General features: G+C 36.0%; 1 protein-coding gene across 2 annotated transcripts in view; it reads right to left on the bottom strand.

The window, feature by feature from the left end:
- Window positions 1-25,307, bottom strand: part of PRKD1 (protein kinase D1) — a 114,777-nt gene that overhangs the window by 4,703 nt on the left and 84,767 nt on the right. For both annotated transcript variants that reach the window (XM_064424065.1, XM_064424066.1), the window contains 12 exons: window positions 24,777-24,987; window positions 23,055-23,132; window positions 19,948-20,152; window positions 17,439-17,562; window positions 16,596-16,673; window positions 15,759-16,038; window positions 13,402-13,454; window positions 12,259-12,331; window positions 11,240-11,346; window positions 10,662-10,823; window positions 9,208-9,306; window positions 7,909-8,176 (listed from right to left, as the gene is read on the bottom strand). In XM_064424065.1, coding sequence (XP_064280135.1) covers window positions 7,909-8,176; window positions 9,208-9,306; window positions 10,662-10,823; window positions 11,240-11,346; window positions 12,259-12,331; window positions 13,402-13,454; window positions 15,759-16,038; window positions 16,596-16,673; window positions 17,439-17,562; window positions 19,948-20,152; window positions 23,055-23,132; window positions 24,777-24,987 — 1,738 coding nt within the window. The remainder of the gene's footprint in view (window positions 1-7,908; window positions 8,177-9,207; window positions 9,307-10,661; window positions 10,824-11,239; window positions 11,347-12,258; window positions 12,332-13,401; window positions 13,455-15,758; window positions 16,039-16,595; window positions 16,674-17,438; window positions 17,563-19,947; window positions 20,153-23,054; window positions 23,133-24,776; window positions 24,988-25,307) is intronic.

Below are 25,307 nucleotides of genomic sequence, written 5' to 3'. Positions count from 1 at the left end.
AACTGATATGCAATTACAGAAAAACATTAAAAAAAAAAGAGAGAGAGAAAAAAAGAAAGAAAAAAAAATGAGGCTATAATGAAAGGTTAAATCCCATTAGGTGGTGCTAAATGAGTTCCGGTGGAAAGTTACTGTTATTCCAGTCAGAATAACTGACTAGCCACAAGGAATGATAATATTCTTGCAATTTTTCCATTTCATCACATTATCCCTTGGCATGTCCAAAGTATGCTGGTTTACATCTTTATTTCTCTGTTTATATCATGGTGACAGGGAAAGATGGTCTTGAAAGTAACACACTCATGGCATCACTGAGGGGCACCAGGTCTGAAACATGTCACATGAATATTGTTGCCAGCTGGGTACTAAAGGAGCTGAATAATCATCTTGTCTGTTTTAAGACTATGAGATAGGACAGAATTCTTTAAACCAATTATCTCTGAGGTTGTATTTTGTACAACAATATGGAAAAGCTTTTCTTTTTTAACAGAAACTTCCTCTCTGCAGGCTTGATTTGCCATCTAGGGTTTTATGTGTGCTTCTGGCATGGGGCAAAGAACAATGAAAACAATAGCCAGGAAAATGAGAATGCACACGGCAGTCTATCTGAATTTATGCAGTTAATTTGACAGACTAGCCTATTCTTGGCAATAGGAGACTATCACTAAAGCAGCCCTGACTTCCTGGTGATGAATACTGTCTTGGAAATCAAAGCAATCATGGAAATGATAGAAAATAAAACTCAGGACTTTTGACAAAGAAAGCATTGCCAGAGGCTCTAAGCCATTCTTTTCCTGGAACAGATGGTCCTAATTTTACTTTTCTATTGTGGACAAACAGATTGTTATCTACTGAGTCTTTTAGTATCAAGTACAGTTAATGCTAAATTCTCTAACTGGTGTTTATTTTGTTCCCTCTCAAAATGCTGGTGAACTGTACATAGGATAAGAAAGTCAGTGGACATTCAATAGGACCATTATTGGCAGATGGCATCATTCTTAAAACTCATTTGTTTTCCAAAATAGTGGGGTTAATAATCTTCTTCCTCTTTATTCATAGGAGACATTCTCAGGTTCCAAGCTATAGGGAACAGATTGGGAAATCAGTCATACACAATGGTTTTGATACCACCTATCAAAAAGTAGTGACCATTGTTTTTATTTGATGTTTCAAAGAGGAAAACATAGTCCCTTACCCACTGCAGTATATATCTGGGTATCAACAAACATCAGCATCTTCTGCAACACTGTATAACTTATCCTGAAATTCAGTAGTATTACAGTAAGACTTCAGTCTGTCTTTTGATCTATAAGCCAGTGCTGAACGTGAATTTAGTAGGGCTACCATTTCTTTATTATTTTCAGTGGTATTTGGGTGTGTATGATCTTCAGAGTTCATTTTTCAATCATTTGCTATGAATCTCAGTTTGGAAAAGAGGTCAAGAACTTGATGAAAGGGTTGATTGTGCTGGTAACTGCTGCGATGTAGGTGCACATATCCCAGCTCGTGCCTCAGTAACTGTCAAGTACCTACTGAATGTTCTTCCTGCCACTGAGGGCTGATAATGTCTCTATTACATTCTTTCTGTGCAACCCACTGGAAGCAGATATGACTGTGAGCCTCACAAGTGATGAAATCATACTTAGCTATTCAACCTCCCTCAAGTTACAACAGGACGAGGGGCCCCTTTGCCCCTTTTTTCACTTCAAGACAAGGATGTATTACATGTAATAATTTATTTCTTTGTATTCTTGGGGGAAATTACCAATGGCTTGTTGAACAGACCAGAAAGGCACTAGTCTAGAAAAAAAGTCACTAGAGAAGATGCACAAAAAAAGACAGGGAAGAAAACTATGATGAGGGTGAAAAGGCAGTTTCCCTGGATGGTTACAATTGTAAGTACCAAGCAGTTGAGAACAGCTTACACAGATAGTCTGCTTGTTTCACCACTGGAATATTGCTGTCTCTGTAACCAGTTCTGCTGTTTTGATTAGTTTTTCATCTAGAGTTCTTTTTGCCAGGAAAGTTTTGTCTATCCCTTGCCTCTTCAGAAATAAGCACAAATAAATAAATAAGCAGAAATGCAACATGACTACTAGAAGTACTCAAACTATCTGATACAATTTTATTTGCTTTATTATTCAAAGTTTTCAAACTTAGATGAAGGAAGAAAACACGAGCTTCAACACCAAAGAGTATTTGCTACTTTTTATCAGGAAATGATGCAATTCAAAAAATGCCACTTGTTAAACCTGTAAGAGTTCTGTCTGAGTAACAGAAATCAAGATGCAAGTGATAGATACAGGCAGGGCAACAAAAGAACAGTGCAGTGTAAACCAAAGAAGAATCTTGGAAGTTTAATGACATTGTGAATGCTGGAATTCAAATGCTTAAAAGACTTGTGGAAAGTTCACTGGTTTTCTCTGTCTTTAAACTCACAAAACCCCCGTCCTGTTCTGACAGCATCCTGACAGCCACTATCTTACAAAGCTTAGTCGGGCTTCAATGCATGTAAAATGAATGAACAGTAAGATTCATGTTGACTCAATTTCTGAATTTTAAAAAAAACAACAAATCACATAATTTTTTGATGATTAAGTTTTGAGTTGTACTGCTTAAAAACACTGAAGATAAAAATTTGGAAGGCATTAACATTTATTTTAGACATACAACTTCAGGGGGCCAAATCTGGGCATCATCTGTTACAAAATTAAAGATCCTGTCTAGGAAGATAAAGCAGTTTTGAGGAGAGGGTAGTAACTACATCGTATCTTTAAGTATTTTCATGAATTTTTACTGATTTTTTTTTTTAATCAGATTTCTAAGGTAATCCCCATCAGACATTTTAGGAGCTTTATAAAATTTTATAGTATTCCTCTGTAAAATCTATAATTAAATAAAATCAGAGCATTAAGAAAGACCACCTATGCTCTGCACACAATCTATGGGAATGCACCAGGTTATCACCATTAAGGCAATCTGAGTGAAAGTTCTGAGAGGATTATGGAAGTGCTTTTTCTAACACTTTTATGGGCTCCTGTTTACCTTTTTATGGGCTCCTGCTTACCTTCCATGGTAAGTGTAAACAGTCAGTTGAGGACTTACAAAATTCCAGAAGCTGGAGACTTTGTTAAAGGGAACTAACCAATTACTCCAGCAGAATGGGTACTGGCCTTTTAGATAGGTGATCATTCAGCAGAATCCCCAACAGAAAAATTCAAATGCAAAACTTAGAAAGCTCTGTATCCCTTTGATTTTATGAAAGAGGGCTCTTTAGTTTCAATTCACTGGAAAGAACCTCCACAGTCAGGAGGTTCATGACTCTCTACTGCTTATGCAAGTTTATTAATATGGCAAATTATTAATTTAGTGTGGACAAAGACACAATTTTCACTCTAAGTATCAAATTAACACAATAATTACTTTTCACAGGAATGACTGCTTTAACTCAGTTAGGATGTGCCCTGCACATAAATGCAAAAGTTTAAAAAATATCTGAAAAACCCTATTACAAACATACCATTCATTTAGTCCTTCCCTACAGATTTAAACTTTTTACATAAGTTATAAACAAGAAATTACCTTAAGGATATAAAAAAGCAGCCCTAAATTAATGATAAATCTATAACTGATTAAGACTTTCTGAAGTACACCTAGAATACTACCTACCCTTACTGCCATTATTTTTACAAATTTAAGCTGCTTCCACTAATACAGGAGGTTCAAGACTTCCTAGACCCCGGATTTTTCTAAGAATAGGTTAATTGATTAGAGGTCATCATTATTGTAATTTTTTCATACCCACAAATCCCTTTCCTGCTGCTAGTCAATACAGCTTTGTTGACAAGTGCTCCAGTGTACATGCAGTTATTTTAATTTAAAATGATCTTCTGCTGGCTGAGATTTTCAGGCACATAGATTCAGCTGTACTCTCAAAAGAAATCCTTGGCAATTCTAAGCTGTACCCTACAAATGATGTTTCCTAATACTAATTCATCCAAGCAAATGTGTAAGTAGAGCCAAGACCTCCTTTTTAAAAGCTATCTAAACATTTACAGAGGCAGAGAGCATCTTTGAGCTATAACATGCACTGACCTCCTCATACTCAATGCTCACTCATTCATGTGACTTTCTCATTAATGTGTGAAGCACTCAGACACATTATGTTGGAAGACGTATAAATAAATACTGACTCAAAGGCAGCTGTGGTATTTATATATGACTACAAAGCACTGGAACAGGGACATGAGGATCAAATTTAATGCATGATAGGAATGGCATTGTTTCTTCCCACGTTATTTTAATAATATTAAGTAATGTGAAGCACCTAATCAGCGATGTGTGTTGTACATCACACAGCCCATCAGGTTAGTAGCAACAGCTGTGGTGGTGGTAGCTGATGAAAAATGAATTATAAATAAAATGTTTTATGAAAATATAACAGCAGAATGAAACACACTATGAGTAATTCCAGTCTTGACATTGCACATTTTAGGACTGTAAAGTTCAAAAGAATAGCCACCACAGTGAAGACATAGTACATAAAATATACCAACAGGTAGAGAGAAAAAATCCATCATGGAATTCTATCTTTACATTTAGCAGTATTTATTTCTTGTATCATGTAGCTAAGTAAAAATAAAACTCCTGAGATGATGCAAATTTGGTAGAGGTAGACTGGAAGGTCGAAACTGGAAACAAACAGTAAAGGTGTTGAAAATAGGCTCCATGTTTGAGACATGTGAAAATTAAAGCGATAAAATAGGTAGGAATTCTACAAGTAGAGTCCTCTACATCAGTATCTAGCTAAAATGCCACAATGAAGACTGAATTAAGTTCAAATTGTCATACAGCAATTTAATGAATTTAGAAATGTAGCCTGGCTTGACAAACATTGAAGAGAGAGCAGAAATAGACTGGGCAATGAACATCTACCACAAAAACTACCTATCCCCAGTAATGTGTTACAATCCTACTTAGACATCAAAAACCAGAATGAGATTCTGAGATGTGCTCTTTTGAGAGAGTGAAGTTACTGGGAAAAATGCAGGCACTTAAGTAAAAATCAGAACTCTCTATGGAGAAATCTGAGACCTACAAAATTGAAAGGTCTTGATTTTCTTAAGTTACATTTTCATGGGTAAAAGGAAGGACAAAGCATTACACAAAAAAGCTGAATTTCTCATCAGAGAGAGTTGATTAAATTAATCCAGAGGTTATGACATCAGACAGAAGGAGAGGACTCAGTGAATTACTAGACCATAGAAATGACTGGCAGAGAAGACAACTGTTGATGGTGAGTTAAAAACATTAAGCACTCAGAAAATATTATCTTCAAATAAGTTCTGTCTTTTGTCTTGGCTTGTGACTGCAGATTTTAAGAATTGCTATCAAATGCTATATAAAAAGTTACTGTCAAGAAAATTAGCATAGATCAGAATATCACCTAATATAACACACTTTTCCTCCAAAATACAACTTATCCCCATGTGTCTTCTTCTGAATCTGTTAGACTTTAAGTATGCAGTTTAAATTGTTATGGGTCATGTGTTTGTTATAAAACTATCACCTCATCAGTGCAATTGCAAATTTGAAAAGCCAATTTTACTTAAAGACCAGTAATTGACTAAGTGACATATATTGGGAATATTAAGGTTACTTTACCATTGTTGTTACTTTTCCAGACACATTGTTTACATATGGTAAGTTTCAGTTTTTTTCTTTTAAAGTTTTGCTACCCTCTGCCTTCTAGCTCACAAATTAATATGCTGTTGTTTACAAAGTATCAGGAAAATAACGTAGTGTGCACTAAAACCAAAGTGGTGCTAAACACAGCATAATTCACTCCAACTGCTGCACTACCTATTGAATTCAAAGAAATATATGCTTTTCCCTCTCTGAGTACAACAAAAACAGAAGATGGCAACAACTAAGTTTAGCTGTTCCTAAACTTTTTACATGAGCAGTGGTCTGAAGAGAGCACTGGAATAGCTACAGTTGCAAGTTCCTTCATAAAACCTTTAAAATAATCTGTGTTTGTCCCCTAAATGATTCAATCATTTGTGGCATTAATTAACATGGCACTGTTCAGAACTGGAATCCAGATCAGATGCGTTAGGACACCTGGACAGGTTTGCATTTTAACCATGCTGCACTGTCACACTGTCAGAGGTAACAGAAACTGGATGGAGCCAGCAGGTCCATAGGGGCAGCTCCCCTCACAAGCTGTGCAGGAGAGTGGAGCTGGACATGAGAAACCACATTCCTTTATTTCCCCTGTGTAATATGGAATTTGAGCTCTAAAAATCAGCTTTATCAAGTAATATTTGGATAGAGATCTAGACTTCATCTCCCTCTGTTAGACATAATGGAATCTCTTCAGACATTTTCCAGGTTTTCATTTAGCACAATAGAGTGGTTCATCACCTAGCAATCCAAAATATGTAATAAAATCACAATGTATAAGCAGATTTTAATTTAGTAATTTGTTAAAGTGTGTTTCCCTCTCTTCTGCATGCTTGCAGCCTGGTATCCATCAAATCTTAATGAAGGCTGTGATTCTACAAATGGAGAGATAACACCCAAGTAGGTGAGTTTTCTGTAGGTGCTCTACTGAATCTTCACCTCTGAGTGCAAAAATTGATCTTCTGTCTACCACAGTAGAAACTTGTGGGAGACAATTTCTTGCAGCTTCCCCTGTGTTGATTGCTGTTTGCTTATCTCTAGCGACAGATAAAGCATTGCTGCCAACAGATTCTGTCAGCTTACATATCAAAGTGTGTGGAGGTTCAGGAGAACTTCAGTGTGTAATTGTGCAGATTTATAGCTTTTTTTTTCTCCAACAGATTTCAAACTTCATCTGCCACTGAGATAAAATAACAAACAATGCTCTCAGAGCATTTCTGAAGAGAATCTCACATGGCTGTAATATATATTATAGTAAGCATTAGGCACACTGCTCTAAACTATGCTCAAGACGTATGTTAAAAATATCACCTGAAAACCAGAAAAAGAGTACTGTAAATACCAGAAATTATAAATGCTAATATTGTAATTCAGTTTGGCACATTTTACAATTTTAGAAAAGGACATAAGTCTGATGCTTATAGTGTTTCTCTGCTTTAAGACTTATAATCCTGCAGAATTCCAAACTAAAAAAAAAAAAATCCCAAATAAAATAAAACTGCCTGAAAATGTCATGTACATGAAAATGTCAGTGAAACCAGAAGTGTTTTTTTTTTAAAATGCCCTGCTTAGTTGTGTTTAGACACATTTTTAGTAGAACTAATTTACCTTCTTTAAAGATGTTCCTAGTGAACTAGTCACACTGTTCTTTTGTTTTTTTATCAGAGGTCTTTGATGCCATTGACCAGAACTCAAGTTTCAAAGGTCTCACATTATCTCCAAGCCTTTTCCCCCTGCACAAAGTCTCTTGTATGACATTTTCTCACACTGAAATCTCATCTACAGAATTGTTCACTTTTATCTTCTCCACACAAAGATATCAGAGGACAGCATCCAGTTGAAACCAAACTCAATTACTGGAACAAGTAGAACAAGAAACAGACTGCAGATGCAATAGAGCTGAATGATGAGGTACATAAATGAATATACACAAGACCAATTACAGCAGCTTAAGCTCCCCACAGATTCTATAGCAATCTCATCTGTAGGTGGTTATGTGCCTCCTTCAACACCTCCTGGAGTGATCCCATCCCAGGAGATTATGCCATATGCAGTCTATACGTGCTCTGTAGGAAATGTCTAAAGCAGCTGATAGCACAAAACAGACACATTACATTACTGAAATTTTTTTTTTAATTCTGTTATGTACAGGAAAAAATCTAAAAGCAAAATACATCCACTCTTTTGAGCACTTAAATAAGAACAGCCAGAAACAGGTATTACCTTCAAGAGAAATTTCCTTCCATGGATTAGGTGGATACATGAAAGCAGCATTCTGGATTTGGTCATGTATGTCTTCATCTTCATTGAATGGAAAGGTTCCACTGAGGCTTACATAAATGATGACACCCACTGACCACATGTCCAGAGATCTGTTATAGCCTTTGTTTCTCAGAACCTCTGGAGCAAGGTAGGCTGGTGTTCCTACAACTGAACGCCTAAATGATTTCTCTCCAATGATTCGGGCAAAGCCAAAATCACAGAGTTTTACCTGTTTAATGAAAAATGCTATAGTAAGACATACATCATTTTTATTATCAAATACATAGTTGGGGAACTTTTATCATCAACTAATAGCAAGGTGCATCTCTACTGTTCCTTCAAGGGTACTTTTTTTTAAACTCCTCTTTGAGAGGAATATTCTTCCACTGAAACAGTATGGAATACCAGTCCATAGTATCTCGTTTGTTCCTTCATTCCATGAATAAAACACGGTTGTGGATAGACTCAACAGCTCAGGTTTGTGATGAAAGCAGTAATAAATAGTAATACTTTTCATTCATAGCATAGGAACACATTTTACCTATGGCTATTTCCTAAAACAAGCAACTTGACAAAATTTACTTCTTAAACTTCCACTTTTATTTTACTGTGAATCTAGTTATACTCTGTCCCAGCAAACTTCCTTGTCTGAGTTCTACAAAGTAACAGATTAAGCAGCTTGAAAATTCTCACTTATAACAACTCAGTACAGATCCCTCCCTTCCAATTACTGATACTGATATTATCTAAAAATTCTCAATAGTACTCATTTTGAATATGGGTGACTGAGGGAATTTATAGATGAACTCTGCAGACTGAAGGTAACAGAAGCTGATAAAAACACCTTTTAAAGAGAAATATAACCAGTCAATGTATATTTAAATATCTGTGATCTCCATGGCATTTAAATGTATGGAATTAAAGAAGAACCTCTTGTTCTTCATGAGCCCTATCCAAACTTTCAGAAAAATAACTTTCTTTCTGGAGCAAATTAACCAGCCAAGTAACTTGTGCTTAATGGTGAGCAAATTAGAAATGATCACACAAGCAGCTATATCACACTTGAAAATCCAGTTCAATATTTCAGTTATATCTAGTTCAACAAATGACAAGAATCAAGGATTTTCAAATGTAACTTCTTCATGAAGTAGTTTGAATAAGTGATCAACTTTTTCTTACCTAAAAATTCTGTGCAGACAGGTTACATAAACACTTATTAATTACCACAATTTATCTTAAGAAAGGGCATTTTCTACTTGCCTGTGGGAAAGGATCAGCTGATGCCAATAACACATTTTCTGGTTTGAGGTCACAATGAACAATATTTTTGAAATGAAGATGTCTTAAAGCAACAAGGATCTGTGAATAAACAAATCAAATTATGGTTGTTTGTTTTGTATTGTTTGAACAGTATCAGTGACCAGAGAAGCAAAGACTGGTGTGAAGAAAAACAATTCAACAAGAATGTACCTTTTACAAGAATGTCAACACTGGGGAAAAAAAAAACAAAAAACCAACAAAAACCAAAATTCTGTGCCTCAAGTTTTCTTGACGTTTCACTGCATCAAATATTTTCCCTCTCCAAGAGTTTACACTATAAACATCTTTTAAAAAAAACCTGGGTTCTAGGTATTTGTTTACTTTTTTTGTGCATGAAATCTTTGAATGTAGTAACATTTGCAGAATGACCTTTCATATCTAGATTCAACTAAAAACATTTCACAGAAATATTATATGATCCAATTGAAGTGTTTTCTTGATGACAGAAAGAATGGAGAGTGTTGGATGTATTTCTGTTCTGTTACATACAGATAAATATAGTGACAGTGTGACAGATATCCATCTTTTTTGTGTGGCTTTAAGCCAACTCCTCGTGTTTGGTCAGGGGCTGACAGAATTTGCCACTGCAGTGGAGCAGTGAGCAGTGAGGAGGCTGAATGAACCTGTGAACAGAAGAAATCAAATTCTAAAGCTGGTGACAGTTTTGCCCATTAAAGCCTGGAAACCAGGAAACCCGATAAGTTCTACATCAAATAAGGAATTTATAATAATAAACACCATAATACTGTTGCTCCTGCTACTTTCCTTTTTCCAGACTGCTGAAACATGGGCTTTTCTGACAGTGAGGTGGCTCACTACCAATGTGCGTATCTAAACTAGTATTTTGGTCAGCCAAAGAAGCAGTATGATAACAATACAGGAATATAACAACAGGAAGCTCAAATGAATCCCATACCAAATTGTTAATAGAAGTAATAATGGAATCCAGACTCAGACACAGGTAGCACTGAGATCCAATCTCAGCACAGAAAATAGGTTTAACAGTGCATAGTATGAACTGCAGTGGTTTGATATCAGGCAGTTCAAGAGGCTCAAATTTATTTTTGTGGTTTTCCAACGGTTTGCTTTTACTGCTTTGCTTTCTTGTGCTTAATCCTTCCATCATATGAGAAACTCTAGTTGATGTCCCCTCCATCCAGCAGCCAACAGCTCTACATGTGTCCAGTTTTAAGTCCTCTGAATAGTTTACTATCTCTAATATAGATGGTAACGTAAAGTAATATAAAGAAAGCTGGTTTACCACTCCTGTTTTACTCAGATTTTCGTAAACCAGTCAGGTAAATTATGTCAAAAGGAAAACATAAGAAACATAATGATAATAGTGATAATAACTGACCTCAAATCTCCTTCCAGGTCTATAATTAATTTCTTACCTGAGTAATTAAAAACTTAGTTATTCTCTCTGGCAATCTGCCCTTTTCACTTGACAAAATCATCTCCAGCATGTCTCCATGGAGTTTTTCCATAACAACAAAGACTCTCTCTGGCGTCTCAAACATACACTCCAGATTTACAACCCCAGGATGATGAAGATTCTGTTAAAGATAAATATAGCACTAGATTTCTCAATATGATAAATAGCTTTTATCATTGCATATTCAGACTTCACACCCCCACCTAAACCAGACAATGTTTCAGTATTTCATAATTTAAACTGTCCCTGTAGGCAACAGGGACAAAATTTCTAGGGGAAGTACAGGAGAATGTATGAATTTCATATTTGTTTAACATACATTTTACTTATTGGGTCTGGTGCTTAAAACTGCAGAAATTGTTACTCCTTGTGTGACATTGCTGAGACATTTGGTTTGGCTTTTTATGGAAAATATGCAGCAAAAATAGTATCTTTGCAAAGACACTAGTGATTATAAATTAAAATTATTATATTATTATCTGGTATTTACAGAAATAAATAATTGAGCTAATACAGTAAAAAAGAACAGAAAAGTACCTGTAAAATGGCAACTTCATTACGAAGTTGACTTTCCTGTTTAGTTGGAAATCTTAGTTTATCAATTATTTTAATGGCAACATCTCTTCCAGTTTTGCGATGCTTTCCTGCATTAGTAAAACAAAAGCTCTCTATCAATGAACATGATTAATTATGAAAAGTGTTCCCTTTTCATGGGTTGTACAAATGGCCATAACCAAGTAATCCTCAGAGCTGGTTTGCAGATAAGACATTAAAAGTTTTCTGTTGTTTCTCTTCTTTCTACCCTTTGACAATACAACTTGCTATCACCTCACAAAGCCATTTAAACATGTAGGAAACAAACATATGAGAAAGTTAGCTCTGCATTTCAACAGTATAGATGCAAAGTTAATTTTCTCATATATGTGTAAGCTGCAGCTATATTCTGTGCAACTGGCTGGTTGTAGGCTTAGTCCTTCACTGGTAGCTCCACACTAGCAAATAATGAAATATGTGATAGCCTTTAGGCATGTTAGTGCATGTCCCAGGTTTATCAGAGAGTCAGAGATACCTCTGTGAGAAATTTGTTGTTAGTTCTCACTTCACTGTGTCAAACAACAACTGTACCTAAATACACCCCCCTAAAATACTGCAGAAAACAGAGAGAGGAAAAATTAATAGGAAAATAAAAAGATATACAATTCTAACAAGCTACAGAAGAAACAATTAAAAAATGCCTCACTGAAATATGTAAAGAAACACAAGGAGAATAATATTTTTTTCATGCATTACAGTTCTCAAAAAGAAGAGCTTTATTAGAACTCACAGAGAATATGAAGCTATTGATAGACATTGACCCACCACTGGGCAGAAAACTTCAATCTACAAAATGACTTCATCAACACAAAATATAAACATATATTTTGTTGAACATATACATCTTAAATGAAACAACAAACAGCTAATTTCTGCAACAAAACATTTCAGAATCCACGTATTTTCGCCATTCAAGAAAATTTTTATCTTAAGCACAATTGTACAACAGACCAAAGCCTTACCTCCATAAACAATTCCAAACTGTCCTGATCCCAATACTTCATCTGGGAATATCTGGTATACAGTGCTAATATCCTGTTTATACAAACAACAGATATTAAGCCCTAAGAATATGGAAAGAAAATTTGTATTTCATTTACTTTTTCTAGTGGGAAGTAGCTTTTAGTAGAGTATATCTTAAAATATGTTATCAGCCAAAAATTTCTGGTGTGTTTTCTTACAAGCCATAGTAACTCTAATTGCTGTAAAAGCTGATGAATCTTCAACAGTTTCACTGAGAGGGGTAAAATATTCCATTTGTGCCAGAGAGGCAGTCTCATGTCTCACTATCTCTTAGTGCTGTAACACAAGCTAAAGCACAAGCTGTTAGCAGATTCATTTGGGAGACTCAAACATCAAATCTTGCAGCTCAGTTTTATTTTCCTGATATTTAACCAGCAGCATATACAACAGAGTAAAAGCGTGTCTAATTCATAATAAAGGCTGTCTTACTTTTTGTTAGGAAACAAATGGACACATCCCTAGGAGGAAATCTTTTTGCAATCTGTTTCTGACAACTACCAGAGCTGTCCCAAAGCTTTTTCTGGCTGCAGGGAGTATCTATTTTTTCCATCTGCCATGAGAGAGAAAGCAAGCAGTGTGACTGCTTAACTTGACCACATGACCTCTGTCTAACTGTCCTAGAGTAAAAGAAACCCAGAATTCTCTATGTATGTGTTTTGATATATGCAACTCTTCCTTTGGCTAGAGTTTCATCTTCGTACAACAAAGAATATCTGATCTCTCAGTTATGACAGGAAATGGTATATTTATCAAGGTTTGTGGTCCGTTTTAAAAGTTCAGTTGACAAATTCCATGAACTAGTAATTTCTACACCTGGCCTTTCCATTTGGTAATTAACATTCTACACAGACCCACAGTTAAAGCCTGTGAAATTACCCATACATAATTCTTGCATCTAGAGAAAAGATGCCACAAAGATGGTTTTTGTCAAAAGGTAAAAAAGCTAATTGTTTGTTAATTTCTTCAAAGTAAGTGAGAAATGGCTGATGGGAGCTCCCCTAACACTCCTCTTGAAAAGCAGATCAATGACTTTGCCAGCTTAATCATAGCATGTCTAGCACCAGCATCAAGAGAACACTCACCACGTTTTCTTGGACTTGGCAGTTTGACACAGAAATACTGATGGATATATCCCCTGGGGAAGAAATCAAAATATACTTTAGATTGCTGTGCTTTTAGTTCAAACATGTAGTAATAGGAAATGACATTCATATTACATCAGTATCTACTGACAGCTCTAGAAATTGGACCAATTAGGTCAGCTCGTTTGTCTACCAGCTAATATAAAATTATACGAGCCCACAAACACATGAATTTAACAACAGCTTTGCAGTGTAGGGAAAAACCATAATTATACAATTCATTAATATTTTTTTAATAGTGAAGTCTCATAATAAGCTTCTTATTGCTTTTCCCCATTCTATTTTGAGGCTTTGTATCTCACCGAAGTAACAACTGCAACTAAACTGGTTTTATTTAGTGATTTAATTTAGGGATTTAATAATAATTTTGATTTATTTAGTCACCTACAACATATTTGATGCTATTCAGATGAAGGCAAATACACATTCAAATTAGGCAGCATACTGTTACAAGTAATACACATTTCAACTGGCTTAACAGACATTATTAAAACTTAAAAAACAAAACAGACATAATGGAAAGAAAACCTTCCACCTGCGTTGTAATACAAGAAAACAGCAGATCCAACTTCTATCAATGTGGAGCTTAGGATGTTATAAGCATGTCGTAAGCATTTGAACTGCAAATTTACTGAGGCAAATTTCAGAATATGCCTACTGCTAGCTGCATTACACAAAGACAATACTTTGGGAAGGAAAGCATGCTTCTTTGGAGCACAGTCACTTCTGTCTCCTACTTCTGTGTAGAATCCCATTCATGCTGACTTTCCATTTGTTTAAGTAAAAATTTTGAAACAGTGTCCCCTACTATAAGGCCTATACTACACACTGAAGACACTTGCTACTACCCATCAGCACTAATCCTATTTTCTGTAAGTAACATGAGTAACATAGCCTATTCCCTTCCCTTAGGAAGACTGCTTCTGGCATAGAATGTTTCAGTTATGGAGGGGTTTTTAATCATTGCCAGTTTGTTTTCAAATACATGTGTTTACATGAAAAAACACATGGAACGAGGTAAGTCTTACACTTTGAGCAAAAGAAAGAAAGTTGCTGTCATTCTTATTGTCCACAAGAAATTGCTCTAAAGGTCTCAAACAACCTTAATTTTTGCACATATAACCCAAAGATAGCTACTAACTTGTAAATAAATTTTTCAAACTTCCCAAGAGGGACATAAGACAGCTGTCATGCCCAGTCCTGTATTTTATGTGATTTGTTTAGCTACACTGGACTCAAACCAGGGGCACTGGGCAACTAGTCTGATGGAAATGACATCCAGAATTTGACACTATTTTATACAAGATCCCGCTTGAGAAAGCAAAGGATATTGCTGATCTAATCTGATATGTGAGCTTTTGTGCCTGGAGATGCAATGCCACAGCCTGTTGTATTACTTGGTTTCCGAAGGGCTTGTGGTCTCATTAGCATTTTGTGCTGCATTAATAGCATCCAGATGTCAAGTGCTAAAGTGGGTGTATATTGCAACAAAAGGTCTAATCCAAATTATGTAGACATATCCAAATTCTCTTTACACTCACTAGGCTGAACAGAAGTACAGAGCAGCCACAGCAGCTCATGGCTAGTAGTGAGGAATTGTTTGCTATGTGCTACTTTATTATCAGTACCCAAGACAGATTTATACTGGTCTCATATTTGGTTTACATAAACTGTCACCTTTGCTAGAGAATTACACAAAGGTATGTAAATTGGAAGCTAAGATGTATTCAGTCCTTTTGGTCCTGGATAACACACATGCCTTGTGCCTAGAATAGCTGTTGTTCACACTTGAGCTTTTTTCGTCTCAGCATGGGACAATGTTTGAGGCAGCTGTACAGCCAAAAATGATGAAAGGGAGAACATCATCTGTGCTGCAGTGACCCAAAGAGTGAAGAGCTGCTTCTGCAGACAGCTAGAAACATAAATTACAGTCAGGATAGGAAAAAAAATCTATTAGTTCTGAAGTGGAGCTCAGAAAATTTCATCCCTCTGCACAGCGAGGCTATTCCTCACACCAACAACATAAATTTTAATTAGAAGCCTTACTAATTTCATAGCTATCTGCTTACTAAAATATCTGCATCTTGTATATCATTACAGATGTCCTACTGTAAACTGAAAACACATGGATGAGAAACTGGTGGTGGTTAAAATAATATGGAAGACAAGTGACAAGCCATGACAGAATAGACTTTACCAGCTGTGCAATACATCCTTTCAATGTGTGCAGAAGACTGAGCAATGCCATTTGAGAGGTGATTCTCCTTATCAGAAATGGAGGAAACAAACAGACTTACTGTGCAGGCTGGCTCCTGAGCCAGTGGATGCCCCTTTAGGGATGACTGGCATCAGGGCATGCTGTATTGCCATCTCCCACATTCGTGCCACATCAATGCCAACGCCACTGCTGATAACGCTGTTATTCAGTGGAACGCTTGAGAGGTTGTCTATGTTTTCTCCAACATAATAGACTATATTTGCTGTGCTTATTTCAAAACAATGAGGATTGGCTCCTTGAGGCAGCAAAGTGAAAGTTTTTGCAGGTTCCAGAGACAAAATTTCAGACAATGGGATTTCCTAAAATGAAAAAAAGTATTTTACTTTCTGTGCAAAGATTACCAACACAAAGAACTTCCGCATGAGCTTTATTTGATTAGTTTATGATATCAGTTTTTGCTTCTTGTACAAACAAAAAGCCTCTTGTAACCTGAAACTCTGTGACACAGACAACTGTTGATGGTAAAATACTAAATGTTTCTCTCCAGGACTAAATAGAACTTTAATTATTTAACTGAACTTATCAAAGAGAGTAGTGAGGTACCTGCAGAGAAAAAGCAGAGCCATCCATATATCAAGAAAACTCCATTAGAAAATAAAACCTTGTTGACTTCTCATACAAAAACTTCTCATTTCCACAACACACATCTTATAGGTCCTCATGAGCTGACACCTTTCTGATCAGAGATTGTTTTTGAAAAGCAGAACATACATATGAAGCTTAAAAAATGAAAAAATAAAAAACCCCCCAAACCTAAATAGAAGGTACACTATTATTCTACTTTTAGTAAGCATCAATTTAGAAATTTAGTCCTTATATTCTGCTGGTATTCAAGAGGTTGACAAATATTCCTTACTTTGTAATATTTGCTTCCGGTATCATTTTGAAAAAGTGTAATGCATTTGCTGTCCAGCCTCCAGTAGTGTCGCTTTCTCTGCAGTGAAAAACAAGTAAATTAATGAAATGTTCATTTTGCAAAAGCATCACTGCCAAAATGTTTTCTTAATTTGAAGAGATGTACCGTGAACTATAAAGACCCAATTACTATTACAAGATTTTAATGAAAAATTGTAATTGAATTTAGAATTTATATACCTCTTATTACGCTCTGCTATTTCATGAATAGTTCTGTTAAAATTGTACAAGTTTTAAAAATTTAAAATGTCATTTTGATGTCTGCATTACATTCAGCACAATTTGCTGACATTCGTGACCCTAAAGCAATTGAAATTTCTTTTTTTATCCCTTATAACACCCCAGTTCACTTTTGAAGATCACATACTGAAGGCTTTATTCATTTTTTTAGCAGGTTGAAATGAAAATAGCCTTTTTCTACACTAAATCTACTTTACAAAAGTCTCAATTCAACTGGCAGTAAGGTATCAGGGAAAGTGCAGCTGGAAGGTACAGCTACTTTACAGAACCCCTTAACATTATGTTTCACTTCCTTAAGAATGATTTTACATTTGGCTGCTTATGATAATGCAACAGATATATTCAGATGGGTTTTGCATGTTGTAACAGTCTCCTGTTCTTGCAAGCAGTGCCAGTCCTAGTTATGATAAGTATTTAGGAATCATAAAAATTGCAAAAAATGCCTTACATGAGTGACTGTAAATTATCAGAGTATTGTTAGAATTTTATTCTATACTATAACATAAGATTTACTGGAAGACATGTCTTCTGTAACAATTCTTACCAGTGTGTCCTTGCTTGTATAGTGAACCATCCAGCCCTCCTTCATTACTGTGCTACTTCTCCTTTTTGTGTGCTTCACAGACTGTACCACTCTCATTAATGGGATATTGTTGCTGGTTGAAGGGCTTAAGAATAAATCATTAAAGGTTTTTAAAAAGAAGATAACTTTGAACAAAAAGAAAAAAAAATCTTTAAAATCAGAATACATAGGAAATATCCACATTTATTTTTATCTTTGTTAGTAGATGTGGTTTGTACACTATTATGTTTTGTCATTCCAAGTATCTTGAGATTACAAAGAAAAAAGGTTGTAATGTGACACCAAAGGAATGTCAGAGAGCTTCTGAAGGCTTACATACACTATTCCAAAAATATTTCTAAAGATGAGCTAAGAAAATGGGCAAATTACTAGGGCCTTAGGTAGGCTGTGGGAGCTATTGCTCAAGCTTGTGCTATGCATGATTCAGAGCAATACTTGATCTTGAATCTCTCATAACCTACAGAGACACTGTCCATCAGATTACTGTCCTGTGATCTTGCTTGGGTTCAAACACGCAATGGAGTGATGCCAGTTTACAGAATAGAAAACGTGTCAGCTGCCCAGCTGCACACACCCTGACCAGGCAGAGAATCTGCTGGAACCTCTCAGAGAAAGACATTTAAGCTACTCTGCACTCAAAGACTTAAGGTGAAACCCTATTGCCTTGTGGGGTATGCACACTGCAGCTTTCTACCATTCAGCCAACACACAGGAAGCTGGGAAACTATGGGAATGTGGCAGCATGCCTGATAGCACCATCAGATAAAATCTGGTATCAACCAGAAGCAACCTAGCCCATCATCCTTTTGTTAGAGTTAACAACTCCCAAAGCAGATTCTGTGTAATGGAATGTGGATTCAATCTGTTCAGACCTAAACACGAATACTTGGTTGTTTCTGGCAGAAATTTAAATAGTGATGCTGCATTGTGAAAACAGAGCATAACATTGCTTTTGTATTATGCCCTACTAGCAAAGCTATTAGTGCAACAACTCCAAAAAAAAAAAAAAAGGGCTGATAGTGTTCAGGAAAAGAATAATCTGTTAAATTCCCGAAGTTGTTGTGACTGTAGATGTCTGAAGGTGGCCCTGCTTCACTGTAATGCATCCTGGAAATAAGTTTTATGGATTGGTGGTTTCCCATCGAAATGTAGAAAATGCTATCTGAAAGTTTAATTAAGTATATAACATATAGGTAACATCTCTTTTCTGCCTAAAAATTATTTAACCATCTGCAGTTTTTTAGCTATTCCTCCCTGGGCTGACAAAAGGTTTACTTTTTATTTGCCTTATATAGATCACTTTAAAAATATCCTATATGGATACAGAAATTACCCTTAGAAATAACTGGAGACAGGTATTACTGGAGGAATCTCCCTTACATAAGTAAAATGTACCTTAGTTATAAATGTTTTATTAGCACAATTGGGTATTTTTATTTTGAAAACTTGCAATGCTGTCTGCTTCACAAAACTTGGAAATTTAAAATGTTCTGTGACAATGATTTAGTGATCTAAGCACAGGCTCATATTCCAGTGATACAAGGTGTCTATACATCATGCATATATCATGTGTATCGATGCAGATAAATATGGCAGTGGTTTCCTGCTGCATGAAGTAAAGCTGCACATTGTTGAAATGGATTGCCTTCTATTAGTGCAACAGGTGTATGACAGTAACACATACTGAGAGAGACTCCCAACAAACAAAATAAAAGAGGAAATTGCAGGTCAAACAGATGTGTGAAAGAAAAATGTTTTATAAGTTATAGATCCCTTAAAGGTATAGATCCCTTGCATCAAGGAAATTACATTTGAAATTTCCTTAATTCATTTTAGGTTCCCTGATAATTAATATAATCTCTATTTTTTCCATACTATTTGGACAGTTCCAATAAGTGAATGTTTCTTCCCTTAATTCACCTCTGAGGTACGTTGCACAACTCAGTTCCTGTTTTCCTTCCTGAACAGTCATATCAAAGCACTAATCTATTTTGTAACTTGCTTCAAATTACTACTTTGTCAAACTTTCCTTTTTAATGAAGGCATCTAAAAATACAATCTAGATCTGATTATACCATAACCACTTACACATTTTGTTTATTTCTCTAAATGTCCAGGCATTACACAGTTAAACCATGGAAAGAATGCCTTGGAAAATAAGTAAACAATAAATAAATATTTTACTAGTAATTATGCTCAAATAGTATCACATCATTTTCATACAAGAACAGACCTGTAAGAACTACTTTTGCATAAATTTTCAAATGCTACTTCAACTTGACAATGAAGCTTCTATTAAATTACCAATGCATATAATCAGTGAAGCATTCTCACTGCACTTTCAAATGCATTTCACCAGCACTACCCACTCTAAATTAGTGAGAACAGTGACCATGTACAGTACCCTTTGACATGATTTGTACAAATAAATACAAAGGAAGATGGAAGGTACATTCACTCCCCAGCTCACCTGATCATCCTGTTAGATTCATCGTGATCCAGATCAGCATCCTGCATTTCTCCATTGTCACTATGGCATCCTGTCATTGACATCTCTGAATCATGAGCCATAGATTCTTCCATGTCATCTATAAAGCCACTGTTTCTTTCACTGTCATTGTCATCACTCCCTTCTTCCATGACCACATCAGACTCAGCCCCAGGACTAAGAAGGTCTGGAATACCATTTCTCAAGTTATTATCTAAAAACATTTGATACTCCAACTACCATATCCTGGCACATTTTAAGCTTCCAAAAACCTCAAGTTCTCTTTGGAAGTCTATTCCCTGCATCTAGATAACATAAGTAGACAATTACTTATAATGTGAACTGCATATTGCTTTGCACAGGAACACTGTTTTCTGAGAAGCCTGCACAAAGCAGCACAATAATCAATACCACTGAAACAATGCTCCCTGCCATTAGAAAAGAAATCCTAAACAAGCACCAAAACCAAAGACTTAGGGTTTAACAGATTTGACTACGGCACAGCATTAACAGCATCATCCATCTTACACTGAAAATATATTAAACTTTCCAGTTTCCAAATTAAATATGCCTAAGCAATATCAGAGTAAGAAACAACGTTTTGTTGCACTGTTGCTTGTGAATGGATTTATTTGGTACATAAAATCATTGGTCCAGTCAGAGGGTACAGAAAGCATTAGTTTTTCTGAGCTGTTGCAGTGTTTCAGAAATTTGAAGTAAGGTTAAAATCACATGGAACACATTAAATAGTTTCTCCTAGCAACTTTTGCCTAATTGTGTGGAGGAAGGTTCTTGATGGCAGTGTAGGCAATGTAACACAAGAAGCAGCACATTGAATTGTCTGACAGCAAAATGTTTGGAATTGATGGCATTTCACTGAAATTAGAAGTGCACATCTGAAAAGTTTGTTTTCATGTACAGTAGTCTTAAGATATTTGGATATAAATTACTGATGTGTGATTAAGAGACACATGCTTCATCTCTAGCAGAACCAGTCATTCAGTTATGAATGATACTTCACAGTGCAAAGCTCTCTCCGCTATTCATACAACACTTTTAAAATATCTATTTTTAATAAACCTACAATCAGTTAAAAATAACTCCTTACATTTCGTATATAATGCATTTAGTAATGATACCACACTTGGAATTTCATTACTCAACTCTTCTTTCACTTAATATTTGAGGGAAGATACATCACACAGCAGATGGACAAAATGACAGATACTATATTTTGTTTATTAAGTTTGAAAATAATGTGAACCAAATTACTGTGAAAATACAAATTAAGTACAAGATGAAATTGCCTTTGCTAATCCTAGGGACACTATAAATCATTCAGGACACACAATTCAGAGTTCTATGAGGATTTGACGTACACCATACTAAGAATATTATTTGGTGCATAAAAGCCAAGTTCTATAAATTTTAAGATTGCAATCATCAAGGAACATACTTGGAGTAAGCCCTGAATATGTGTTCTCACCCCAAGTGGCTCTGCACAAGCTTTCTGACACAAACTATCACTTCCCATTAGCTCTGCATCAGATTCACGTGTCAGGAGCAAAGTCCAAACAAAAGCAGCATGCTGCTTGTGAAGCAAAGGTGAGGAGAGGGCAGGGGCGGTGTGTTGTAGGGATGAAATACACCTGCCTCAGATGGAAAGAGGGAATTTGGAGGAGTAATTCAGAAACAAATGTGAATTTTGTTCATTTAGTTCAACTGTGCAGAAACAAAGTTTATGTTCCTTCCTGTCTTTTCACAGCAATTCAGATCAATCACTCCTCTCTAAAACTGCATCTAAGCAGGAAAAATGTTTATCATTTATAAGGAGATTTAGTTACTTTCTCTGACTACAAATCTCAGGAAAACTTTATACTCCAATCAATGGAATTAACATTTCATAATGTATACTTTAGTTTTTGAAAACCAAACCACAAATTTCCATTAGCAACATTACTCGCACTCTTGAAGAAATAGTTGTGTTGTGGGATGGTGAATGGTTAAGTGAGGTACAAATGGCACAAGATTAAAAAAAAAGAAAAAATAACAGTGACTCCAAGAGTCCAGTGAGAGGTACATCAGAAAGGACATTCAATAGGAAGACGTTATCTACTTTCCAGAAAATCATGCACTTTGTCACATTTCGAGTGGAATACTTAGTACCTGTAGGAATTTTCCTATTAAATATAAAAACTTCATAGTGATACAGTAACACTATTATGAGAAATACTGTGAAAAATATTAGTTAATATTGTTAATTTTGGAATTTCTTGATACATCTTCAGTAAAGTAGACCATTGATTTAAAGGAAAAAGAATGCATCATAAGGTAATAATTAATTAACCTCAGAAGCAGTTTAGGCTGACAACTGAACATAGTAATATACATTAGAAACTGAGCACTTCACCACACTTCTCATTCCCTTATCACACAGGAAAGTGACATTTTCAAGGCAAACAGCAACTCATCTACAGCCAGTCCTTTTTTCTCCAGTACAGTTTGTCAAGCCTACCCATACACCCTTACACTTAACTCAAAACCAGCAGCACATGCATGGGAAAACTGGCAGTCAAGACCTGATTTGCGGCAAACTGGCATGATTAGTTTTATGCCATCAATAAACGGTGGAATTTTTTTCTGAAGGGCATTCCTAGTCCTACTAGGAATGTTTTTCCTTCTCAGGAAAAGCATCCATAACCACTTTTTTCTCTGCTCACAATAAATAGGTCCTTCTTGCTGACAGGTGAGTGCCAACTTCTCACGTGCAGCTTTTGGCTTTCCTCTGGCATTCTGCATTTACCAGGTGTTATCACAGGGCCATTTTGCTGCTGACATCACCTCTGTGGCAGAGCTCAGCCTGTCTGTCAGTGCCACCTATTTGGAAGAAACACTCCGAAAGGATGGTGTATGAGCTACTCTCAGCATTCCTCCCACACTGCATCTTCCACATACAACAGAAATATTGCAGAGGAAAGGCCACTCAGAAGCAATGGAAAAATGTGTGTTTGTACACGTCACAGTTTTACATTTCTTTTATTTAACTGATGGTTTAAACAATGACAGGAGCAATTGTTCATGCAACTTACCTCCATTAATGGCAACTTCCCCCAGGCAGTTATTTGGCACTTTAGGAGCACAGCGTTTGTGACAGTTGAATCTACAATCTGATAAGTGAAAAAGGGATACAGCCAAATTATTTCTTTTTCTGTGAGACAGTTATATTTTTCCTGCTATCCAGCCTATAGATATTAAGCCCTATCATTTCATTAAAACAAGTCCTACGTTCAGAGAGTGTGCACTAGCCTGGCTCCGTGCTGCCTGCCAGTGGAAGGGACAGGATGAAGATGCCAAAAGCACGTTTCTGAGGGGAAAAATGCCTTTCCAAGGGTAGCTGGGTGAAGCAGCACTACAACAGCCCAAGTGGTGCTCAGCTCATCTAGGCGAGTGATGAGGAGACACAAGTGCTTTGCTCCAAAGCCAGAGCTACCTTTCCAGTGAAAGAAGCAGTGTATCAGTTGCAGTTTAAGGGACTGACTACAAAGAAAATACTGATGACTGAAAATTGAAACAGGAGAACCCTAGCCAACAATTTTAAGTGAGAAAATATTTGTTTATCAGAAGGCAACCTCTGAACAGCTTGCAACTACAGTTCCTTCAGTCCTTTCCCTATTTTTCAGATTTTTTTTTTTTTTTTACTTCTTTTATATGTGTAAGTAGCACTTCATTACATGTCATGGGAACTATTTTCTTTAGGCTTACGAATACATTTTACTTAAACTAAAGCTGTAAGTTACTTAAACTAAAGCTGTAAGTTACTAACACACCAGGAAAACCAGAGACAGAAAGGAAAAAATATTCTAAGGCTGTCCATACCTTGTAATTATTTAAGATTGATCCAAACACCAACTAGAGGTACAGGAGTGCCAAACTACAGATATTTTTTTTTTTTTCTTTTCATTAGGTTAATATTTGCTTACGTCACCAGGATTCAAAATGAACTGAAATAGGTGATGCTTTGATAGTTATTTTGCTTTAGTTAGATTGCATCAGAATCACACCTTAAGTTAAATTAAGGCAACTTTGAATTTTGCAGGGTTTAAAGAAGTAATACAAAGAAGAATACTGATTAATTTTATGATAGTTACTATTTATTATAATAGAAGGAAGGTGATTTTAAGCCTCCATTAGCCAACATTCCAACCCCACAGCATGCACAATGCTTTGTATTTACAGGCTAAGGTGAGCCAGCAATCTAGGCTACAATCCAAGGGGCCTCACTCACTTCAGCATTTACTAAGGTATACAATGCCAGGAGACTTGAGAGCACATTAGTCACACTGAAAAAATGTGGCTTTAAATTCTCATATAACCCCATCTTATTTTGCTTCCATTGCAACTTCCCCAAAAACACTGAGCTGCTGAGGCCCAGGCATATGCTTCTTCAGTTCACATATAGGACTTTGTAGATCAACAACAATGAAGATAAGAATATGGTCCATTATGTTAACTATTCTCTTGTAAGCACAGGTTCACCTATACCAAATACAAGATCATTTAGACCTGAATGAAAAATGTGAGCTACTGCACATACACCAAAGGGTAAGAATGAACAGCCACGTAGCCAGCTCCTACAGAACACCAATTACTGTAATTTTGACTGCAGCTCAATCCAGTGTGATTGTACATGTGCCTACACGTAGACAGTTTAGTGAGGAAATTGTGAATAAGGCTACATAGTAACCACTCAAACACTAATTTATTAATTTTATTATGCTTAGCTTTTATGTTCCTAAACGGCATTTACTTACCTTTGCACTGCAAACCCTGTCTAAAAATCCCTTTGAGAAGCTTCTTGCAGTACTGGCAAACTGTTGGACGTGTGTAGGAGTGGATGACAAAAGTATGAGGCACTTTAACCTTTGACAGTAAAATCTTGTCTAGCTGAATAGGTCGTCCAATGTAGGACTGAGAATTCGACCTCTTCTCTCGCCCAGTGTATGATTCTGATGGTGTCTTTTGCTGTAAAATACACAAAAAGGAGTTTTGTATTCTTTTTTTAAAGATATCATATCCATATATTCCCTCTCTTCAATAACACTGTCATATGTCATAAAATGTAACGTAAGTGCCTTTACACACTAACAGAACATGCACCATGCTCCTCTCAGACTGCTTTTGAAAAATTTGAGTGGTACTGAACAACACCTTTGCCAACACTACTATCATATACTTTGTATTGTTACTGAAACAGGTTTGTATTTAAATAATTACTCAAAATAAAAATGCTCATTAAAATTTCTCATAAAAGCATTTTACATTCTGATAAAAACCATTTTTAC

This window comes from Passer domesticus, chromosome 6 (genome assembly GCF_036417665.1).
Source record: "Passer domesticus isolate bPasDom1 chromosome 6, bPasDom1.hap1, whole genome shotgun sequence".
Classification (NCBI taxonomy): Eukaryota; Metazoa; Chordata; class Aves; order Passeriformes; family Passeridae; genus Passer; species Passer domesticus.
This window is presented reverse-complemented; position numbering and strand designations above follow the sequence as displayed.